The sequence below is a fragment of the Lepisma saccharinum genome, chromosome 18, assembly GCF_977018435.1.
Source record: "Lepisma saccharinum chromosome 18, izLepSacc3.1, whole genome shotgun sequence".
In the NCBI taxonomy this organism is placed as follows: Eukaryota; Metazoa; Arthropoda; class Insecta; order Zygentoma; family Lepismatidae; genus Lepisma; species Lepisma saccharinum.
Genome location: NC_139246.1, coordinates 11,843,981 through 11,869,712, shown reverse-complemented (window position 1 = coordinate 11,869,712; position 25,732 = coordinate 11,843,981). Strand labels below are relative to the sequence as shown.

At 37.1% G+C, this 25,732-nt stretch overlaps 1 protein-coding gene across 1 annotated transcript; it reads left to right on the top strand.

Annotated features, from left to right (window-relative positions):
- Positions 1 to 856: 856 nt before the first annotated feature.
- On the top strand, positions 857 to 24,953 carry LOC146001848 (phospholipase A2-like). Its single transcript, XM_083139543.1, has 5 exons — positions 857 to 937; positions 7,172 to 7,386; positions 17,474 to 17,633; positions 20,210 to 20,362; positions 24,177 to 24,953. The coding sequence occupies exons 2-5, from the start codon at positions 7,179 to 7,181 to the stop codon at positions 24,259 to 24,261; spliced, it is 606 nt and encodes a 201-aa protein (XP_082995669.1). The 5' UTR covers positions 857 to 937; positions 7,172 to 7,178; the 3' UTR covers positions 24,262 to 24,953.
- The last annotated feature ends 779 nt before the right edge of the window (positions 24,954 to 25,732 follow it).

Below are 25,732 nucleotides of genomic sequence, written 5' to 3'. Positions count from 1 at the left end.
ACTATCGAGAACTAACGAAGAACTAACGTCCTGACTAGGTTTGAGGTGGGCAACGAAAATGGGTCGGGCCAACTTCACAGGAGTGCCTTACGATATGATAAAATTACTCAACAAATTCACTTCATAAGCCTCAATTTATCACAAAACAAGCAAATACAGCATAAAGCACGTCCGATTCTGGATGACCAGTAACAAAATATGCAGAATCATCAAAAACTAGTCATCGCGGTAACATTTATCATTTCGTAAAAAATAAAATCTTAACCTTCTTTACTGGTCATTTCACCATTACGACATCTATCTTCTAAGAAATGAAACTGAGAGGCGAAATTTTATTAAGAATCACTGAGCAGTCAAATTGACTGAAATTGAGCAAGTGCTTACGCACATCACACATACATGTCAGAGTTCCAAACGCACTGAAGTTTCGCAAAACACGTATACGTGATTCTGCATGAAAGCACAAACGTCACGTACCCCAAACCAAACGGAAACAACAAAAATTGGCAAAGTCCATCGACAATGAAGAATCTCATAGTCAATAGAGCGCAGTCATTATGCCTTCAAGTGCACTAGCCTCGACAATGACATTACAAGGACTCCCATCGAGTATGTGACTTGCAAATTACGTTACGTCACAAAATGTTGCCTCCGTTTACCGAAATCTCTTTCAGGGACGCTTTAGTTATTTTTTTTTATTGCAGGAGAACAGAAAACATCATGTTATCCTGGTGCAGGATGTTCTGACTTATCATGTGAGCAACAGGTAAAAATTTTCCGCGCGGTTCTTTTATTGGTGTAATGTTACTTCCTGCCTCTCCATACGTACTGGGAGTACATATATTAGAGTCCGGATGTGGGTATGTCAGTAGGAGGTTGCCCCTCGTCGGGTACTTATGTGGCATTGTGTGGAATTGCTCGTGGGGAGCGTCCGAAGGTAAGTTAGCTCTGTGTTCAAGTATTTCCACTTATTTTAAGTCCAAATCTCCCTCATAGTACGGGGCGTCCTCGTGGCTTGGATGGGGGACACCGCTTCTGTATACTAAAGCTTGTACTCATAAAGACAGGTTACTGCCATAGACAAGAAGCAGAAAGCAGCAACAGAGGTACCAAAGGCTGAGTTGAAGCATCCCTTACCTGGGTCTTGATTTCAGGGCCGGCCCTAGTGAGCGGAACTTGGGCACTCGCTCGAGTAACCGCACTTCCGGGGGCCATGCTCCAAATGAAAATAATTGTTTGTATACGGTTTATTACGAGTATATAGAATGCTGGTACCAGAGGCGGCAACTTAAGATACATTTTGGGAAGGCAAGGTAAATTTAGGGAAGCAAGATCGGCATAGACAATACTTTATATGTAAATATACATGAAATGTGAGAGAGAGAAGGAGAGAGAGAGAGAGAGAATCAAAACAGAAATAGCGAGGACAAAGGAGAGAGGAAATAACCACAAGAGAAGGTAAGACTGGGAGAACACGAAAATAAACTAGAAAGAGGATACAAAATATTAGGAATATTGGCGTCTGGAGGGGGCCCGTCGACCCCCCTTTGAAATTGGCACCATTCATTCAAAGTTACAAAAAAAGCAGAAGCTTGTTATTTTTATTGTTAATAACACAAATAAAGTTAATTTATTTAGTCTTTGAACAGAATAACCAACATAAAAACTGCATTACGTCGAAAAAAAATTGTGTAAAATACAGGAATCAGGTAACATTTTCTTCTACCATTACATCCAAATAATGAATGGTTTCGCATTTTCAAAATTTCAAAAATTAAAGTTTTATGTGAGATATGACCAAAAGAACTTTATGACTAAAATTTCCCCATAACTTTTCAAGGCTTTTCTTTTGTAAAAGTTAATAACAAAATACAATAACTATGAATTTCAGTACAGTAACTGAATGAAATGGAAAAAATAACGGAAAAGAGTTATACTGGATATTCACTCATCTAGTGGAACTAATTGCAAGGTCTCACTTTTGTCCCTGCACTATGCTAAACCTTACCTACGAAGGGAAACTAAACTGTCCTTCCCCCCCCCCCCGTTTTGAAACCCAATCGCCGCCACTGGTCTCACCATTTAAATAATAATAATGTTATAATAATTTTGAAAAATGTATTTTATTAGTTTTTTTAATAATTACTGTAAAATAATTATAATCGTGGTATTAATTATTATTTTTATTCCAAGGGGCCTCAAGTGACTCCCAGCCGGCCCCGTGGCGGAGTGGTTAGCACATCGCGCTACAATGCTAGGGGTCAAGGGTTCGAATCCTGGCCTGGGCATGGATATTTGTGAGTGTCCATTCATCAATTTCATCATATCATCACTCATCCCCATCTTCGCAAATTAGCCAAAAGTGGCACAAGGAGCGAAGTAAAATAAAGCAAATCAATGATCAAGTGACTTCCCCTGACCCCCCTTCTCGAATTCATAAAAGCGCTTCGAATTATATTGTCGTAGGCGCCGCACTCGCCAGAACCGAATCTGAACTTTCAACAAAGCGGCGCAATACGTTTGACCTTCCCTAATACATTTTTTCCTCAATTGGATGCGATCACTGCTTACCCACCACTTAGCCATCTTCCATCATACGCAGTACGTCACAATGCCAGTTGATGGCCATTGTCGTAGGTTACTTCCCTTTCGCTCTGAGAGCAGGAACTGCAACGATGCCACCAAGGACACTTTCAGTATCGTCTCTTCAATTACTAAATGGCGAACTGAACATGTCTCAATCTGAACGGCTGTCACGGAAGTACAGCTGAAGTCAAAACAATGAAACTAGTACTGCATGTAATGTACACTACACCACCGTACGAATTAACCCTTTCTGACCTGAATATTTTTCATCCAACGAAAAAAAAAGTATTTCAATTGATACTATATTTACGTCTAAGAAACAAGATCAAAATTTTTTGTGAAAAATATATTTCTGGATAGGAATTATTTAATGATTCCAATTGGCATCATTGGGACATTGTCTTTATGGAAATTGTCTAATCTTAAAAATGTTCTCTCAAAATGTGCTACCGTTTTCTATACCCATGTATACAAATATATTACAAAAACAAAAAAAAATCTGACAATTTCAGCTCTCTAAAATATTTTCAAACTTTTGTGATATTGGTATTGTAACTTTCAAGTCATTTTACATGAAATTCTTTGAAACAGTTGTCCTTATTCCCTTCCAAGAATACCATATTTTTATTTCGGATAGTAATCACCTCAACATATTGTACAAAAAAAGATGTCAAAATAATAATTATATTTTGATACATAAACGAGAAATGCCTAATCTTATGTCACGAAAAATGCCCTAAATAATCATATATTATGATACAAACTCCAGCTTATATGTAATGTATATTATATTTGTTCACTGGTAACATTGAAAAATAATACATATCTGCAGAACAAATTAAATATCCACGTAATTGTTAATAAACAACAAGGTCGCATCTGACACATTATTATATAAACCCTGTTGCGGTGATTGGGTTCCAAAACTTGGGGGGGCAAGGTTTCAAAACTGGGGAAAGGGGGGGGGGCAAAACAACTTATTTTCCCTTGGTAGATAATGTTTAGCATAGTGTAGGGACAAAAGTGTCAAAAAATGGGAGGGGGCAACTGCCCCCATGCCACCCCTAATCGCCACCACCGCATGCATGTGACCTGTTGATTCTAAATGGAATCAGTACATTTTTGTAGCAAATATTCAAGCTTGAGAGGTTATGATCGATAATCTAATATACACATATTATTCTCCAATTATATAAGTAAAAGAACCGATATTGATAAAATTTATGTGTATATAACATAGCTATTATTATTTTCGACACTTTCAAGGGCAGCAGGAAGTCGAAACGCCGTGTGTACACTAACAAACAAAATAAACCTGGGCTTGCACTGTCAATCGTGATGGAACAGTAAACACCTGTCGTCAGTCGGCAATGACTGTTGTACGACAATTAGTATCATTTGTCATGTAATATGCTCTATCAAAGCGAAGAAAGTTAGTGATTGCAATTGGAATCACACGGGCAGAAAGGGCTTTAGCTTTTAGCTTGGTGGGGGGGGGGGGATGCCCACTCAGTGCTGTATTTGTGATTACATTTTGCGAGGTTAGCACTCTGCACTCAATAAGTATTAAGATTGCATAATTAGTAAGGCAATTCATTTAAGATGGAGACAAATACTTCCAAAATAAAAATAAGATTAAAGATAATTCTGAAATATTTTATACGAGGGTTACAGCAAAAGTTATGGCAACTATTATTTTTCCCCATGATAATGCGGGTCGGGCAAGAAAGTGTAAAATATACAATTGAAGGGGTCGGTAAGTAACATTTTGGTCATTTTTGAGTTACAAAGTAAAATCTGCCATCCTTCAATTTCTGAGTGAAATTGCCATGTCATACAATTTGGATTGGACTCAGTGAAGCCTTCTGAAATTGGTAAACACAACACGAAAGCAATTTATGTACAGTATAGATTCTAATAAACTTTTTCCTTAATGAACTCAGAAATGACCCAAATGTCACTTACCATGTTTTACAGCAGAGCCCTTCAATTGGAAGGCCACGATATATGCTAACGTTTAATGTATACTTTTTGAACAACGGAGATCTGTATCAGGATAGAGAAAAAGACAAAATACGCGCAGTCACAGGTCACCCTGAACGTTGCATATCGGCAGTTGATTCTGTTCCACGCTCCTGCCCACCTCGCAACAGTTCGGTATGGTAGAGCATCATTTCCTAAAGCTTCCACAAGCTCAGTGTGACATTCTCTCGCATTCCTTCCACGGAGAACTGCTATTTTCACATAAGAATGCTGGTAAACACGCACTGACTTCCTACTTCCCTGACTTCAATTTCTTGGCAGCCACTGCCATCTAGTGGCGTCACAATACATTGTATGTAACGGGGTTTGCACTGCACATTTTAAAATTTCTTGTCCGACTCGCATTATCGTGGAAAACAATGGTTGCCATGACTTTTGCTGCAACCCTCGTATTATTTAATAAATAGATTCTACTTATTAAGCACAATAATATAAACATAATAAACAATTTTGTATAATCCACTGTTGTAACTTAAATATAAATAAGATGCCTGAAAAAAGATTACTATGATAGGGTAAAATATATATATGTTCTTAGTACACTATATTTGAAAGAATTAAACTTACTCCAATGGTATCAAACCCCATCGTGCATCATACACCAAAACCTAATAAGAAAAGTAAGCTAAGCTAGCTGGCTCATATCCCAAATATGAAGGCTATATTAATTCTTCCCTTCCTAATGCTCACAACCCCCCAAAAATTATATTCCTATTGACCCTCACAATAGGAAACCTCCTTTCAATTTCTTCCACCTCATGTTACCAGTCAGTAAACTAAACTGTTACCTTGCTGTTCTAAGTATCATAGAATGTTGGTTCTAACCTACGTTACTAAATCATGTGATAACATTTACACATAACTTAGAAACACATCTATATGTACATCCTAAGAAAACAAAACTCATATACAAAGAGAGCTATCGAATTAATAACACCGAAAGCTTGACCAAATTGTCAAGTTCAAACGTAACTTCTGTCTAATTTGCATGCATGCATTTTGTGAACATTTTAATACAGTAAAACCTCGTTAATCCGGACTAATGGGGGGATAAGTTGATCGGTTTAACGAAAGTCCGGATTAACTGAAATAACCTAAAAGAACAGTAGAAAATGCATTAAAACTCCGTTTATAGCAACAAAACACGTTTACTATTATGGTGTATTTAAAGGGCATAGGCCTAAATACACTATAGAGTATACAGTACAGTAAAACGTAAAGCAATACTGTATACAGGGTGCTCGGAAATTCCCCTTACAAACTTCTAGGGCAAGTAGAGGGGACTGAGTAGACAATATTTGGAATAGGAACCCAACTGTACGTTTCCGGACACGGGTTCCTATTCCACATATTGTCTACTCAGTCCCCTCTACTTGCCCTACAAGTTTGTAAGGGGAATTTCCGAGCACCCTGTATATTCTTAGCCTTTACGGAGCAACATAACGAATGCGATTGTTGACTTTTAGCCACATTTAACACCTTGCATTCTTTTTTTTTCCTTTTGCCTGTCCGGATTAAGCGAAGTCCGGCTTATCGGGGTCCGGATTAACGAAGTTTTACTGTACATGTAAAACACCAGCACTATGTCATGAAAACTTAAGTTGAAAACAGCCTGCTGTGTCTTGGCTCGGTGAGGTTGGTCAGTTGCAGAATGGTGTCCTTCTTTTATCCACGGCAGGAAAATATTTTATCGGTGGATCATTAATGAACACGAATGATTTTTTCCACTGTGTTTTTCACATAGTTAAGAAATGGTATACTATATGCTTTCAATTTTCTTTGATGGGCTAAAAAACATCCCTGGCAGCGATAAAAATAATTTCCTTGTGCCGTGGATAAATTATTCTGTGGTGGGGAATCTCAGGCACCTCCCCCCCGTTAATTCGCACACTGCGCTACACATTAAGCTAACAATATAACATAAAATTCAATTTTAGTCAGAGAAAATATGTGAATAAAAAAAAAATGACCATTCTTTCATGGGCGTAACTTGGAACCTAACTTTGGGGGGGGGGGGGCAGAATCAAACTAGAGACTTGACTTTAAAATGGCGGGCAGAATGAAACTTGGGACTTAACTTTGAGAGTCAGAATAAAACTTGGGACTTAGTTTTGTAGGTATAATCAAACTTGGCACTTAACTTGGGAGGAGGCAGAATTAATAAGTGTTCCATCCCATAAAATTAGCGTCCAGAACTATTTGCACAATCATAAAAAAAATTACACTTCAATACTTTGCTACTCAGGTCCCAAGAGGATAACAAAAGTATCATTAACTTTTAAATTATGAGCCTGAAAATTGCCCCCACCAAGTTACGCCTATGCATTCTTTATTCAACAGGCCACGTAGTAAATAAGAATTCTTACCACACACTCCCGCACTCGCATATAACAGTTCGACGATACCCGGTGGAGGCACAAGTGGTTCGGATCCCATTTTAAATTGTAGGTCCAGTCCCGATTAGCCTTCCTGTATATAAAGTGGGCTTAAAACAAAAACTAAATCTCATGTATAACAATCACTTCTTCTTGTGTATTTGCAGGTGAGGCATGAAGGTGGTGTACTTGGTGCTAGTATATTTACAATGCTCTTACGCTGACGACGTAGTGTTTCCATCCCCTGGTGTGCCATCTTTGGTAACTGGCAGTGTTGACATACCAAGAATCGAAAATATCACAAACGATTCCAAATTTGGTCGAGTAGGAAGGCTTGACCTTGGTGACTTGGCGCCTTCAGCTATAAAACCTATATTTCCTGGTAAATAGAAGCAATTTCTTACTAACGATTCAAATGATGCACATTAACCATCAAAATCACTAGACATGAAATCAAAAGTACCAATATTGTACAGCACACGTACAAGAATTAAAGGAACGGAATTTCCTGACCGCGAAGTGGTAACTTCGTTGCATTGTAATTAAATGGCCTCGGTTTTGATAGCCTGTGGACGCTCATAGTGGTTCGGAATCAACTTAAAACTGTAGGTCCGAGTCCCGATTAACCTATCTGTGCATAAAATGGGCTTAAAACAAAAACTCAAGGACCCACTTTAAACTGTAGGTTCATTCACAATTAGCCTATCTGTGCATGAAGAGAACTTAGAACAAGAAGTCAAACAAGCAAACGGGGATCCCATTAAGACGTTTTATAATTTGCACCCGAGAGGAGCCTATTTTGATTGACGTAAAAAGGACCAGAACATCGTTCCTCCAATAAAACGAACAAAGAAGTATCCTTTCAGAGACGTAACAACAAACTAATAATCTTCCCATTGCATAACAATCAACTTAATTCTTAAAATAAGTTCAGTTGCTTCGACACAACAACGAAGGTTTCGCCAAGGATTACCTATTATAGGATGGGACACTGAGAATATTCTCTATTGACTTGTGCGAACACTTTTCTAAGGCCTTATAAACCACAGACTATACATACCTTGTATAAGCAGAACCATCTGGCGGGGGAAGACAACAAACTCGAACAGTGAGGAACTATCGATTAATACTCATATCGATGTTTGAGCTCGATACTTGGAAAGCAAATCGACTTTTTTCATTGGGATGGAATGTAATAATTAAAAGAAAGGAATAATTGAAATTGTTCCGTCTTGTCTTGGATTGTGCAAAGGAAATACCTGGAAAATATTTTAATTTATTATATATTTACTAAATATATATGATACTGGGTCATTTTTTTTGTTTTCGTAAGATTCAAGACAAGAAACATTTCAATTCTAGCACTAAAAATCTTACTTAATACTTCATTATTGTAATTGATTCTGGATTTGTTATTTACATTGGGGTTTATTAATTGCAATCCACGTGATATGCAATGAGATTAAAGTAGTATAAAATACTATATTACTAGGACGAGAAAGTATGAGCCCCCCTCAGGCTGATTTGGCTACACTTAAAACTAGGTCAAGATGTCCATATGAGCTTATTGCTCAAGTGTGCTAGTCTGTCTAACCCAAGACTTTAGTAAAAAAGCCCTCGGGAATTTCCCGTGAAAGTATGACCCCCCTCAGACTGATTTGGCTACACTTACAAAAGCTGCATCTGTCAGATTGTTGTCCATAAGCTTGTTAAAAATATGCCCCTCTTGATATTGTTTTGGCTACACTTAAAACTAAGCCAAGATGCTCATATGAGCTTATTGCTTTTAGTGTAATACTCTGTAAAGTGTAATCTTATTAGCTACATACACATACATATTTACTTCTGGTCCACTTCCGGTCTACTTCCGGTCCACTTCAGGTCTACTTCTATTGCTTCATGTTGTTTTCTGATTGGTTGGTTATGATGTAATGTGATGATGTGGTGTCTTCTGATTGGCTTACTGTTTCAGATATTTTCAACGCGGTCCGCGCTTAGGCTATTAAAAGAGCTTTTGCATTACATATCAGTTAGTATTGTGAGAGTGGTTGAAGAGTATGGACATGTTGTTGCAGTGCTCCTCATACTGGTCTGTTTGGTTTAATATATAAAATTTCTTATTATTCATATTAAACATATCTCTGGTATACTGAACAAAAGGCTTATATTTTGTATAAAGGAGTCTGATATTTGATACATCCAGCTTGTTTGTTGTAATCCACTCATATTTAAAGTCAGGCAGATACACCAATTTATATCTGTCCCAGTTTGTTATACAAGATCAATACATGACACACGGTATTAGGTCATTGCCTTTCTATGCACACCACGACATGGTGTGGTAGGTCAGTGCTTCTGTAGGTCAGTGCTTCTGTGGATCAATACTTATTCTACCTTTGTGCATGTAGGCTATTAGCTTTACAACCTGTCATAGTTTTATTAAGTATAGAGTTTTGATTTGAACACCAAGAAATCTTATATAATAAACCAACAACAAAGCCAAAAATATTGAGACACTTAGTATACACATTTAGTATACAAAACACACTGCTGAACCCAACTGATATTTTGTATGTTTTTTGTATGTACATCTGGATTGTGGGAACTGATGACTCGGAAAAGGCCTGGCAGTTATACAGATCAAGACTATGAGCACTACAAAGAAATACTAATAAAATCAGATGCTTTATAAAAGAACAATGATCCCACACAAAAAAAGAGTCAAGTCTAGCAGTGGAGCAAAATACAACAACTTAATCAAGTCTATATGGACACAGATCAAGACTGGTAGTGGGATCAAACCATACAACACCCTGCCTAAAGAATTTGTCTGGGTTGATGATGTCAGGAAACTTGTAGATAGGTTGCTGGTCATAGCTGGTGAAGAAAATGCCGGTAACCATAATTTTTACAATGGAAAGGTTGGAATTATGGACATGATAGCCACTAAATTGTCTAATTTCATAGTCAATGACACTAAGGGGATTGGATATCTTATAAAGATTATTAATACTCTACCACCTAAATTTTGGAATATCTCTGAGGGTCGGGGGCTGGTTAATGACATCATAAACAAGCTGGCATTTGAGATACACATACCAGGCTATCAGTATTGTGGTCCTGGTACCAAACTAGACCATAGACTAAACAGAGGGGACCCTGGTGTTAATCCCCTAGATGCTGCTTGTAGAGACCATGACATAGCATACAAAACACATACCGATCTTGACAAGCGACATGTGGCAGACAAAAATTAGAAGAGGCTGCATTTGGTAGATTTGTAAGCAAAGATGCTTCTTTGAGTGAGAGAATAGCAGCATTAGGGACCACCATAGCTATGAACACCAAACAAAAACTGGGGTGGGGTTGTAATAGATTAAATAAACTGGTTACAACTTAATTGAGCTAGTCAATCCCAAAATATATATATATATATAATAAACCTACAATGAAAGCCAAGGGTATTATGTATCAGATACCTTATGCAGGTCTTAAATCTCTTGGTACTATCGATAGTCTTCTAACCAAAAAGCAGCGCAAGAAAAAAAGCTCTTGCCTTGCCAAGGGCCATGGTATAAAATTGTTACTTAGCACCCCCCAATTAAGAAAATTACAGCAATCCAGAAAAAATTGCATACAGGGGACTTCATATTTAGTATCCCGGCCATCTTAGCAGCACTCGGTGCAGTTGGCAGCCTAGCAGGGGGATCGGCTGCCATAGCAAAAACAGTATTAGATGCCAAGAAGAATAAGGCAGAATTAGATGAACAAAAGCGCCATAATCTGGCCATAGAGAAACAAGGCAAAGGTCTGAAGAGAGCCATGAATAAGTTTAAAAAAAAACAAGAGCCGCTTACCAACCAAGATATTGAAGCTTTAAACCAACCACTGGGCATCAAACATTTTAGAGGTGTATACATGTCTGATTCTTTACCAGAACAACCACTCAAAAAAGAGTGTGGCATGGTCAATTTGGATAAGTACAAAAATCAGTGCACTCACTGGATCTGCTATCTTAAATATTTAAACAATGAGGCATTTGTGTTTGATTCATTTGGAGGTATTCCACCTGAAAATTTAGTAAAATATCTAAAATCTCATAATTTGTATTACAATAATGCCCGTGTTCAAAACTTCAAAGATGTTAATTGTGGACATCTGTGTTTATCTATTCTTAGATATCTGTCTCAATTAAATAAACCATCAATTGAAGATTTTCAAAAAGCCTTGTGGTATCTGAAACATCATGGGAGTATTCCATCTTACCAGCCAAAATTCAATATTGAAGCTCAGACTACGTATATCCCAAAACAATAGCTCTTAGAGCATTCTATGGCATGTACTTGATCCCTAATATTACACACCACAACAACACAATCACAGTTGGGGATCAAAACATTGCCATCACTCCAGGGCAGTATAATCTGTCTACTCTAAATGCTCAGTTACCCAGAGGTATAGTGTTAACTCAAAATTCTGTCACTCACAGAGTAGAGATTGTGTCTGCTACAGAGACAATAGATCTGGGTACTATAGGAGAGCTATTGGGCTTCCAGAACAACACAAAACTTGAACCAGCCATCAAACACACTGCTATTAATATACCTAAATTCTTAGCCATAGAGACTGAATATTCACTGTAATGTGGCCGATGGTATGATCACCAAATCAGATGCCATAGGCACTCACAAACAAACTGGCATCATCTCAACATTCAAACCTAACTCTGAATTTATGGAGCCAATCATCTACACTCCATCACCAACATTATATTTTCCTGTGTGCCATAATAGAATAGACTATATTGAGTTGATGGTCACTAATGAAAAATAAGAATTAGTTGATTTTGCTGGAGCCACAACAACTGCTATCATAGAAATTAATATTTCAATAAAAATACATACAAAAAAAATGGAAAATATCGAGAGTTATGAGCTACAGTCATTCCCCCCGAACCGTAGGACCTTTGCAAATTTAAATCAACCGAACACAGAGATTGAGGTTGACCTTGATGTAGGGGATGGCTTTAACACCCCCACAGAGAAGACCTATATATCAAGTTTGATGTTGTCAAGCTCGATGGTACAGATTATCCAGCTAACTCAAATATAAGACTGGTAGACAATTTTGTACCCCATCTGTTCTCTGAAATCGAGATCAGAAAACATGGTGTTGTTATAAACAGAGTAGACTACCCTGGTATTACATCTACAGCTTTGGCCACACTGAAGTTATCCAAGACCGAGGCTTCTTACTACAAAATAGGTGGATTTGAGGCTGGTGATAAAATATTAGCCAAGAGCCACACAGTGCTGTTCCCGATGCGCCTGTTACCTGGATTCTTCTCAGATTACAAAGACATTATGTGGAAGGGTGGTTTAAGAATTACATTTAGAAGAGCTGCCAATGATAATAATGCTTTGATGAGGTACAGTACATTAAACTCTACTGGTGCAGCTCTGCCTAATACCCTACCTGATGAAGGCAAATGTCTTATTCAGACTATGGAGCTAAGAATTCCGGTTGTTGAATATGAAGCCAGTTATACTCTTAAATACAAAGCAGATATACTAAAATATCCACAGGTACCTTTACAATTTTATACATATCAATGTGTCCAGAAGCCTGCTACTGGTAGCTATTATGAATTTGATGCTACAAACTCATTCTCCAGTATACAATATACATGCCAGATTTTGTAGTGGTACTGTTTCAGACTGGTAGAAACAATAACCAAGAAAAAAAATCGATAGCTGCAACATCAAGAACATATATCTTAAAAATGGCAGAAATGAGGTGTTTCCTAGAGAAAATTATAATTTAAACATGTCCAAGGATGATTTCTTAAATTATATGAGGCCTATACAGCATACAAAAGAGTTACAACCGGGAATACTGACATGTATTACTCACTAGATGAATTCAAAGCACAGTGACCCATGTTTGTCATCAACACCTCAAAAAGGAAACAGGTTGTGGTTAATGACAGGACAAACATTAAAATTATCTGTGAATTCCATGATACACTCCCTGATGACACCATATGTAGTGTTATTCTTATAGGTGAAAAATCATATGTTTATGATGTAAGAAATGAAAGAGTCACAGAGCAATTCTAGAAGACCTCTGCACAATGCATTGTTTTAGTATTAGATATATGAGTTGAGCCTGGTCCTGAATTAAAATATTCAGGACATTCCAGGTCAACATATTAACATAACAGTAACAAGTATTTAAGCACATATTACAGTATTACACTAAAAGCAATAAGCTCTTATGAGCATCTTGGCTTAGTTTTAAGTGTAGCAAAAACAATATCAAGAGAGGCATATTTTTTAACAAGATTATAGACAACAATCTGACAGATGCAGCTTTTGTAAGTGTAGGCAAATCAATCTCAGGGGGGTCATACTTTCACGGGAAATTTCCGAGGGCTTTTTTACAAAAGTCTTGGGTTAGACAGAGTAGTACACTTGAGCAATAAGCTAATATGGACATCTTGACCTAGTTTTAAGTGTAGCCAAATCAGTCTGATGCGGGCTCATACTTTGAGCTAAGCACAGGGGAGCACTTTACCTTTTTTTTTTACAAGAGTATCTTACACGATACTCAGTCAACGACGCATGTAAAAGTTTTGTAATGAGATAGATGTCTACATTAAACATGAATATTCAATTCCTATCCTATTCTATACTATGCTTGACATAAGACATAAAACAAATTATAATACCATTAAGCCTTGTTTCCATGATATGAAAAACTCAATATGCTGACCAAGGCAGAAATTTATTTTATATTTTAAAACATAAACTGAACGTAACGTTTCAACCTTCTACCAAGGTCTTCTTGAGACTCTGTACCAAGTACAAATGAAACAAGGTACAAAACAGGAAGTTGTTTTTTCTGGAACATTCTAGCAGATGGCCTTCCTTTGTCAACTGTACTTTCACCTGACAGGCGATTTAGCTAAACATTTCCTATCATCTGGAAAGTGGTTGGACTCTTTATCTCACTCTCTTTTTCCTTTCTTTCTTCATTCCTCTTCCTTCTTCTCTCCTCTTTCGCTCTTGTCCTTTCCACTCTTTCTAACACCTTCTTCCATTCTTTGTTTATCTTCAGTCCTCCATAACAGTTCATTGTGTCTTCTTCTCCTTTCTTCTCTCTTCAACTTTCTAATAATCTTGTGTCTGGAGGGGAGTGAGTTTTGTGTATATATACAATATCTTCCTGTTTTGTACCTTGTTTCATTTGTACTTGGTTCAGAGTCTGAAGAAGACCTTGCTAGAAGGTTGAAATGTTACGTTTAGTTTAAGTTTTAAAATATAAAATAAATTTCTTCCTTGGTCAGCATATTGAGTTTTTCATAAAACAAGTCTTTCACAGCACAAGACTTAATCACAAAATCAATCACCACTGAATTCCTAAACATTCCAGGAATAGCATAAGGAAAATCACAGAAGCTTTAAAATTCTCCACAGTGAACCTACATTTTGGTTCAGAAAGTAAAATATAGCCACACTAAATCGAAATTTACTTATAACAAAAACTCAGTCCTTGGTCCACGGTGCGTTACCACAGGTTAGTCAATAACGAACTTTGAGAATAGTGAAATGCGTCACAATCTTCCATGAAAGTCTAAAATCTTCACAACAGCTTTATTAAAAGTTTCAAGTGCTTCAATATGTACGACGTATCGCAGTACTATATAAAATGTAATACAAATATACTTTATAATGTACATCGTCTGAATTTATACAATCGCTTTATGAGTTAGCCTCTGATCATGGACTAATGGCAACCGTGACAGGGCAGATTCCATTAATTGTCCACCATTTTAGGGTTGTTAGTTTTCGTCCAAGCAGTTAGATGGCACTAGGCACTTCCGTCTCCAACGGAAATGTCGTATAGCAAGTTCCGCATCCGCCTAGTGATTTCCGTTGTCGGCCTGGCTTATGGGGCTGGGTTATCCTCATATATATTATCCTTGGTTTCGTTTTCGAATCCCGACATGGTGTTTCTATTTCTGTGTGTGTGTGTGCGTGTTCATCAGTTTCATCTAGTCACCGTTAATGCCCATCGTCGCGACTAGCCTAAGAGCCAGGAAAAGAAGTGAAATAAGAAAAATACAACTGCAATCAAAATAAACTACCTTTCACCGACATAGCACTCAACAAAGGATTCTTACATATAATAGGCAACCAAGGTCCATCCCACCGACATGATAAGCATATAAGCATCATTTTGCCAACTTAATAATCAACTGAGAATCTTATCTTAGTCTAACATCCATCCAACCGTTGTAATAAGATAGTAATCATAATTTCATCGACTTAACATTCAACTAAGATCCATCGCACAGGCATGATAAGCAAATAAGCATCATTTCGTCGACTCGACAATCAACCAAGATCCATCCCCCCGACAGGATAAGCAAATAATCATCATTTCGTCAAATTAACAATCAACTGAAATCTTAGTCTATAATTCATGATAAGCAATTAATCATAATTTCGTCGGCTTAACCATAAAGTAACTTCCATTCCACCGAAATGATAAGCAAGTATTCATAATTCCTCCCACTTCGCAAGAAACTCATTCTACAGACATGATAAGCAAATAAGCACCACTTCACAGACATGGCAATAGACCGAACACATATTTGAGAAAATTGAAGCATTTCAAGATGACCGAGTCAAAATGAACATACCCATCTATACGTCATTTGTCTACAAATTTGTAATAAAAACTTTGAAATATACGTCAAGAATGAAACGGGTTGAGACAAAAACGTAGAAAAGATAGCAAAGCATTTACCGTGCTACCTCTCGTGTGAAAAAAAAAAAAATAATAATAATTATGAGTTGAAAGTCTCGTAGCTGGTTTGATTGTAGCTAAATCGGTCAACGAATTTTGAGATAGTGTATCGCAACACAATATAGGAAGATATTTTTGCTTATAAAAATTTCTTGAACATTGACCAATGATATTCTTACTCCCATAGGCCGACCTCCGTTGCGGAGTGGTTAGAATAGCGCGCTTCGGTGCTAGAGGTATTGGGTTCGAATCCCGGTCTGGGTGTGAATGTTCTTTGTGAGTGTCCCTTAATCAGTTTGACCATATTAATCTTCGCGATTAGCCAAAAGTGGCAGAAAAGCGAAGTAAAATAAACCAAACCAATCAATTTTGATCCCACAGAGACATGCTAATTGCAAGTTTACATCATGTTAGAAAATAAGCTATAAGGGTCACTCCATGTCAAATCATCCAGAATTTTGTGAAAATGTCACCCACCAACCCCGATTTTGATAAAATTTGGTACACTTATAGATCTTTTGATGCTGATTACAAAAATACATTTTTTTTAGATTGGTCAAGGGGTTCAGAAGTTACGCGCTTTTTAAAATCTCCGTGTGCCTTACATGCGGCTCCACTTTGAATGACACACATTAGGTTATAAATGATTGTATCTTCCCTCAGCGGCCTTCCCCATGGCGCTTTGGTAGCGTCATTGCCTTGTGATCAAGGGGTCCCGGGTTCGATACCCGGTGGAGGCACAAGTGGTTCGGATTCCACTTTAAACTGTAGGTCCGGTCCCGATTAGCCTTACTGTGCATAAAGTGGACTTAAAACACCAACTCAATCTTCCCTCAGGTTTGACGTAGAACCCTCAAGTTTGTTTTCCTTTGTTCAGAATAATGCAAGCTTTCATTTAAATAAGGTTTCAGATGAATGTATAAATAACCATGTATAGTTTTAAGTATTTTTTTAGAAAACCAAATGACTAACTTCAACATCAACCTTCATGCAATGCCCCCCCCCCCCTTCAATTTTCCCCAAATTTTATATATAGGTAGCTCAGAGTATGTACAGTGGGATCCATGAGTATTAACGTGCAAATTGTCCATCACCATGTTCGTGCGTTTTATTTGACCCAATAAGAGCTTCAAGAATTAAAAGAAAACTCAAAACAAAATGATGACAACTTCTGCACCAGCATACATAATAATCCATCGCTTAAAAACACATAGGATGTAAGAAAAAAATTAATGAAAATAGTCATGAACAATTTGCACGGTAATACTCATGGATCCCACTGTACTAATGCCTGATGGAAAAATCAGGATGGGCGGTTCAGAGACAGGGTGATAAAAAAAAATAATTTGCATCAAATGACATTCAAAATTAATCTTATTAAAAATGCTTATGTATTTAGCACAAAGCGTGAAGTACAATATGTTTCAAGGTATAATATTCAATATTTCTATTCACTATGAGTGAAGGCACGCATAGGTTTAACCTGGCTGGCGCAAAGTTCTATAAGTGTATCAAATTTTATCAAAATCGAGGATGGTGGGTAACATGACCTGAATGAATTGACATGGAATGACCAATAATTAACTATTTTAGTTTCAGAAGTATGTTTCTAATGTATACATCGGTACTACTTAATAACTGTCATTATTTCACAGGTACAAAATGGTGTGGTTCAGGCGATAATGCGAAGAATCAATCTGACCTTGGAATGTTTGAGGACACAGACAAGTGCTGCAGGGAACATGACATGTGTCCGGACATTATAGAGGCAGGGAACACGAAGTATGGGTTGACCAACACCGCGTATTACACGAGGTACGTAACGAGGCTCTGGCGACTTGCCCTATGGTCACTATAATGCTGTGTGTTGTCCTGTGTTTTGTCCTTATGTGTGCTGAGTGCCGCTTTACAGCCTCAGCTTTTAACGAAAGTCAGAAAATTTTAAGATTTTAATAGTGCGGCATTACTGTTATGTCACTTTAGTTATGGTAAAGGGCTGGGCCCCGTATAGTGTGACGGCTGGAAAATGGCCTTAGTGCTGACGCACCTAAAGTTTTAGATTCAAATTCTAATCAAAAATTCTACACGAGTACGCAAGGTTGTTATAATCAAAGTCTTCATACAATAACAAATCCAAAATTCTTGACTTTTTCATGACATTTTATTGACCTATCTTTCCTTTTTCTTGGCCTTTTTTTTTAGCTTCTCTTAATATTTATTTAATTGGCCCTACTTAGAAATGGTTGGAAATTAAGAAAACATATATTTTTAATAAATGAAAAACTCTTACCACAAGGCTGGTAAAGATGAAATGTGAAGCCCTATTTTAACAAGTGATTTAGACTTGCTTTAATTATTAATGCATGTAAAAATTAATGCTTCAGAATTCATCCTGTATGGGGAACGACAACATAACTTTATTTAATGTTTTTGCAAAACTTCACACACACAAGAATATAATTCTTAAGAAAGAAAGTGAACAAATCGTAACCACAACTCAATACAATTTTAGATTTCCAAATATTCAATTCTATCTCATCTCAGGACATGTATATAACCATGTAAATTCACTATACTGTGAAAAATAGCAAATATTCTTGACCAAAAGCATAATGTCTTGACTTTTCTTGATTTTCGTGACCTGTAGATATATCTGTAGATATATTGATTTTTTCTTGACTTGCTTGACGTTCTTGACCGGTAGACACCCTGTCATAAGTGCAGGAACGGTTAAGATTATATCGATTGATTCGATTTATTTTGTTTAGTTTTAGTTCTCTTTTCTGCCACTTTTGGCTAATCGCGAAGATGTTGATGGGTGATGATATGATGAAATTCATGAAGGGACACTCACAAAGGATGCCCATGCCCAGGCCGGGATTCGAACAGGAACCCCTGAGGCGTTGCGCGCTGTGTTAACCAGTCCGTCACTTAGGTAGTTCCAGTACGGCTTGGATCACACCCATCCCAGCGCCACATGGTAGCAATTTACACGTCATTTCTTGAAAACCAGAGACGATATTTTAGTTCTGTTTCTATTGTTCGTTTATATACGTGTGAACGTAAGACATCCTCGAATTTCAACGCAATATTTGAAGAATCATGTGCTTGCAACAGAAATCACAGATACGGGACACGTCGTCACAACCAACTTGACAATCCTCAACAACTGACTACGCTACATCTTTTTCTATATCAGGCTCGAAAGCATAGAATGCAACCAACATGAAATCTATAATAAGTAACAACAGTTTTAAAATTAAACTGAAAGAAATTATTCTGCTGGAACAGCAGCAGAACAGTGGCACATACTAGCAGTAAACTGACACTCAACAAACGCGTTAACACTTATATTCTGTAACTTTAACTATTGATTTTTATTACTTACTATCTTTATATTATTTTTACTTAAATGCAACCTTATGTTAACCTTCACATTTGTATTTTCCCCCCTCAGTTTTCCTCTACTCATTTTTTTCCTACATTTCTGTCATTTTTAAAATTTCCTACATTTTTTGTTCTTTCACATTTGTATTATTTTATGACCACTATTACTATAATGAGTATATTTGTAATTGTAGGTACATGTGAAATTCTTAATTTCTCTTAGTCTTAGTCATTGTTTCTATCTATATTCAAGTATATACTTATTTTTTCTTATGAAGTTCACGGCAAGGGTTTCGTGGTAGAGCAGCCTAGAGCTGAACCTTGCCCGCCAAATAAATGAATTATTACTATTATTATTATTATCATTAATACGAGTATTGGAAGTTTGTCGAAGCGCATTATTTTTCTCTTCTTAAGAATATTAGAGCCAGGACTTTTTAATTACACGGATTTTAATTTTTAAATCATGGAATTAGTAGACTAGTGTTCGTCGTATAGAGCTAAAGTTTGTTTAATTTTTTGGCTCACGTTCTTTAAGATTAAATTTGTTGTTGATTAAGAAAACAACTTACGCCTATTATATGTGAATGTGAAGATTCAGTAGAGGCAAAGGTGGAACAGGGAATGATTTGGAAATGCGGCGTAATGAATGACAGTTATGTAGTTGTGAATATATTATAGGTCCTATTCTTTCTTCTATTGGCAATAAAAATAGTAGCAAAATATCTCCGCCCTCCCTCAAAATCTCAGAGTTTCTTGCACAATGTGTCAAATACATTTTCTGTACATGACTCTATCATCGGATGAGTTTTTGACCTCAAATATACAAAATGTGTTTGAACACGCTCCTCGAAAAGGACTCGAACCTGAAACTAACGCTGGCAAGTGAGTCGATTGCTCAACGCTCTCGATCACGGAGGTGCCATGAGTACAATAAAGATGAAACACGCGTTAAAACATAGTAGAGAGTAAGATATATAAATTACTATCGTGTTTTCTTGCAGGTTACTGTGCAAATGTGATGAAGAATTCCTGAAGTGTTTGAAAAAGGACAACTCTGTAATCTCAAGGCAGATTGGATACACGTACTTCAACGTCCTGAGATCGGTTTGTTTCAGGAAGGATTATCCTATTGAGAGATGCGCTAGACAATCCTGGTAAGTTAGAACCAGTGGAACTTAAAAGAAAGGATACAGGACATTTAAATATTATGGGGAGAGGGTTGACTTATCACAGGATAGTGAATATCCGCTGAAATAGCAACCATCTGGGATTATACACCGTGTCCCAAAAGGTACTTTTCAATTTCGAAGTCACAAGCACAACTTGTAATTGACAAAGAGGAATACACTTTGTTGAAGAGGATTCACCAAAAGAGATGGTCCAATTTGCCTGGCCTCCTAGATCCCCTGACATTACACCCCTGGACTTCTTTGTGTGGGGCTACGTCAAAGACACAGTGTACAGCACTCCTGTCACTGATCTTGATGATCTGAATGCCAGAAAAAGAGCTGCCATTGCCACAGTTGACACGGATATGCCAGAGAGGGTATGAACAGAATTGTAATTTCCATGAGATGTTGTACGCTTGTTGAAGTGGACTAATACACAATAAAACTGCATGCGTTGGTAAATCAAATGGGGCATGGTTGCAAGTTGTGCTGTATGACATCAAAGTTGTAAAGTATCTTTAGGGACACCCTGTATGTTAAAGCTGAACGATGTCAATCACTCTTGGCTCAATGGTGGACTGGCTAGACTAGCATCGGGACCCCTAGTTCCGAATCATGAATACCGTATTTCATCGCATAAACGTGATCGTCGCACCCTGTTTTTTTTTTCGGTACAATCTTTCATGGCGTAATCGCTGCAACCAATAATAGCTGCTCAGAATATTCGGACACAGAAGGTTAAATTTTGTAACTCCGTACTTCACAACACTTGTAAATTTTATCCAGTTTAGTATTTCCACTATAATGCACAAATCAATGACAACTAATTTGTTAACTTATCTCTGAGACGGGATAAATGTTCGGTAAACTGTCACGAAGAAATAATGTGCGTCAAATTAGACTTTTAATGTACTAGTATTCCCTGCATCCTAATCTTGCACATAAGACAGTTTAGTAAAAAATTATTTTTATGTATCGGTAATACCCCAGCGTGTTCGAAAGGTCCCGCACCATAGGCAAAACGGTAAAAAAACAATCTTTCCGTTCCGCCGAATGGGCCCCACGCTCGCCGGATTTGAATCCGATGACTATGATTTCTGGGGGTATATTAAATTATTGGTGTACAGCGTGAAGATGCACGATATGGCTCATCTTCGCACAAGAATCAAGGACGTTAGCCCAGATTATGTCAATTGTGTGTTCAACAATTTGCGATTCCGCCTACAAACATGTGTGGAACTCAACGGAGAGCACATTGAACAAATATTGTAATATTACCTATGGTGCGGGACATTTCCGACACCCTGTAGATTATTCTAAAAAAGGAAGAAACCTTCACATAATGGTTGCACCCTACTTCTTTGCAGAAAAAAATGCATAAAATATGCGACGATTATGCAGTCAAATATAGTAATCTTGAATGTTTGTGTTTGTTATGTCATAAATTAATCCTCGTCGTTGGGATTACACTAAAGTAAGAAAACTAAATTAAAAGAAATCAATGTGAAGCAGAATGACAATTAATAGTATTTGAAGGAGGAGCCTTGTGGCAAGGAATCCTTGCGTGGTCAAAAATTATGACAATGTAGAGGATTTGGGGGTGCTTTACGCAAATTTTTGTTGGACAAATAATGTTCATTGCAGGAAGACTTCGAGCCCGCACTCCAGCAATATATATAAAAAATAAACATTCATGTACAAACCTGAGTAGTGTAAGAAATTGGGACAATATTTTAAAAATAATCTACACTGCTCCACAAAACTTAAGGAACACCAAGGGATTATGTGAGCAGTGGAGTATTTCAGAATATTGTAAATCATGAGAATAAAAATAAAATAGCTCTTTTGCACATCATCGTCCCAAGTTTATTTAAGCTTTATCACGCTACAATGACGTACGGAGAGAGGGGTTTATGAGGCTTCAGCTACATCCGAAATTAAGAAAAATAACCTTTCGCAATTTCCGTGGAACATCTGGTCCTGAGTTCCTGTTTATGGATGACAATGCTCGCTCGCACCGCGCACGTATTGTGTCTGAATTCCTGGAAACAGAAGATATCTACCGTATTGAGTGGCCTGAATGCTCACAGGACCTCAATCCTATCGGCCATGTTTGAGATGCTCTTGATCGAGGCTTATGAACACCAATAAGGTACAGATGCAACAACGAAAATGACCAGCAACGTTGCAAAACGGTATACAGGGTGAGCCCTGTTTTTGTGTTTGTTTCCTTCCGTTCCCTTGTTGTTCCTTAAGTCTTGTGGAGCAGTGTATCATTTTTAGTATGTTGTAAAATGTCTTACTTACTTCGTATTCTTAGAGTGAAGACCAGTTCACAGCTGAAGAGGCATTCTCTGTGTTTCTCTGTTGGAGGTCCTGGAAGAGAGAAAGAATCGTCTTGCAAAAACGACTTACTGACAACATTAATGTATATACTTCACTTAGATTTCACTGCATTCAATGCAAATTAATACGAACTGCCAAATTCAAATAATAATCTCTATTCTCTGTTCACTGTAAGATCGAAGTCAATGTAAACATAGACACGAGGCTTCTGAGAAATCCTGTTGGGTGTTCAAATGACAGCCGTGCAGAAATCCTGCGTGCAGGAAAACAGTGCGTGTGATAAGCCATACCACTTAGTGTAGGTTTTGTGTTCACGTTATTGAATATTTATGAGCTGCACAGCTGGGACCAATATATGCATGAGTGAAATAACTCCTGAACTAACATCTCGGATGTCACGTGATTTTGTTTACATTAACTTCGTTCTTACAGTAGATAGAGAATAGAGTCGTTTCTTTTCTTCCATTGAAATACATCAATTTCTATTGTTATTGCGTTCCACAGTGAAATTAAACAACTTATAGAATTTTTAAACGTAGTCTCCCATCCTAAGTTTATGTAGTATGGCAGCGCACAATGAACATTTCCCACACGAGAGTGTAACGAGGTCCAGATTTAGGGGCCCGCCTCCGTGGCGGAGTGGTTAGCACATCGCGCTACGACGCCAGGGGTCCCGGCTTCGAATCCTGGTCTGGGCATGGATGTTTGTGAGTGTCCATTCATAAATTTCATCACATCATCACTCATCCCCATCTTCGCAAATTAGCCAAAAGTGACACAAAAAGCGAAGTAAAATAAATCAAATAAAAATAAAAATAAAAAAAATTAAAAATCCGGATTTAGGGGGCTTCTTGTGGCTACAACCCCTGGCCTTCATCTGCAAAGGTGCTCCGTTGGGTGAAGATTGCTTTGAGAAGGACTACAAGTTGAAATATGATAAATTTGAAATGTGACCAAACTATAATTAACCACCTGACATAACTTAGAGTAGAAGATATAATTGAAATTGTAAATTGAATGAGGATCACGATGCTTTTATTCCAGGACCTCCACATAGGTAAATCTGGGTCTGTAATAAGCAGCAAGCAGATTAGATATATTTCTAAAGGCTTGTTGACGGTGACGTAGAGGACGACAGATGTTAAGGGACTTCTCTAAAAAGTTCCATCCCAGCATTTTCCTGGAGTAACAGAGGGGTAATACAGAAAGTATGTCAAGGTTTTATTTTAACCTGGAGCCTCCATAGATTGTAATATAAATATCTAAATATGAAAGAAAAACTCTGATATCACCACGACAAGCAGTGAGTGCTGATTTTATTTCTGACCATTTTAATAATAATCATGACTGATTTTCAAAACCCATTCGTTTACTTTTCAAGAAATTGAAAGTTTTTTATATGTCACTTCGTAATACAATCATATTTAATGTTGCATATTTTCTTCTCTTGCAGGATACTTCAGAAGAGATGTCTAAAATATGAATATGATAAATCCAGGCCAAAAGTGTACCAATGGTTTGACAACCCATTTTACTGAGCAAAAAAGCTCTACAGAAACCACAGGTTACAAATATCCTATTAGGTTTAATAATTTATGATTCACAAATCATTTGGTATATTATTTATGCTTTGAGTCAATAATAAGTTATGAGAAGTAAGTAAATGCATCTTGATCATAGGGCTGTAATTTTTTATCTTGGAATTACGTAAATAATTCTCATTGAAACGCACAAAGAAAATGTACGTAATGACGATTTCATTTAGATTTTAGTCACAAATAAATGTCTGCAAAATGACTCTTAGTCATTTCACGAATGAAACCTAAACAGAATTGCAATATTATCTTCTAACTTCTAACATTAAAGTTATCAAAAAACAACTTAAATATTCAGGTTCCTAGAAATTAAATAAATATTACTGCCATTGTCAACATGTCAACACAGGATTTTTTTTTTTTTTTGCCATTTTTGATTTAATTTTATTACAGGTATTTCAGACAATATAAATGGTCTGAGTAATATGGAATCAACCACACACGAGAAAGTTGTCTCAAGTATGTGCATGTAATATCTTAGTAGTTACAGATTTGTATGTATATAGGCTATTACTGTTACATTCATACAGCGATATTTTCTTTACATTGTTCGTATGAATTGTTCTATCTTTTGTAAATAAAATTATTCTCAAATATGTTATAGTGACAATTGTTGATGTGCAATATTCTTATTAACAATGTAAATGAGATGTACATTAATATAAAAATAAATATTTTAATAACATCACTATTTGTACAATTTGCTTCCAGACATTTGTACGGAACTATATGATTTAAGAAAATCTGGTTGTCAATATCATCAAATACAAAATCAATAACATATTCGTTGAAAATTTGTCACCCCATCTCGCGCTTTCTTCAAGAGATAGAGTAATATGGGTTTAGGTATCATAAAATGCACACCATACCTTGCGTCTCACGGTATCATACTCTTTCTGTAAAATAAATGCTGTGACAACTTGATATATTGAACAGTGGCAGTAGCGGCGACTGGGGGACAAAACTTGGGGGAATAGGACAGTTTACTTACTCCTGGTAGACAAGGCATTAAGATGATATTGCGCAGGTTCAAAAAGTGGAAGGGCAACTGCCCCTTGCCCCCAAATCACCATCACTGAACAGGGGGAACCCCCTGAGGGAGCCCGCCTTCACCCGCATACAATCAGAGGTATGTCCTGGTGCCTTTAGTGTAAATCAGGACATTTCCTCAGAATGACGGTTCACCAGGTTTGTAATGTATTATGTACTTTATGTATGATTCTTTACAATTACATTTACAAAACAAAATAATATCTTAATAAATACATAAATAAAAGAGTGCAATGTATGGATTTCAGTTTAGTGTTTCTTTAACATGTTTGTTACAATGCAATACAATAAGAATGGTGTGGTTTGTATAATATTGTTTCGTCCTCTTTTTTCCATTCATTACTGTGCTGCCCGTTTCTTTGAA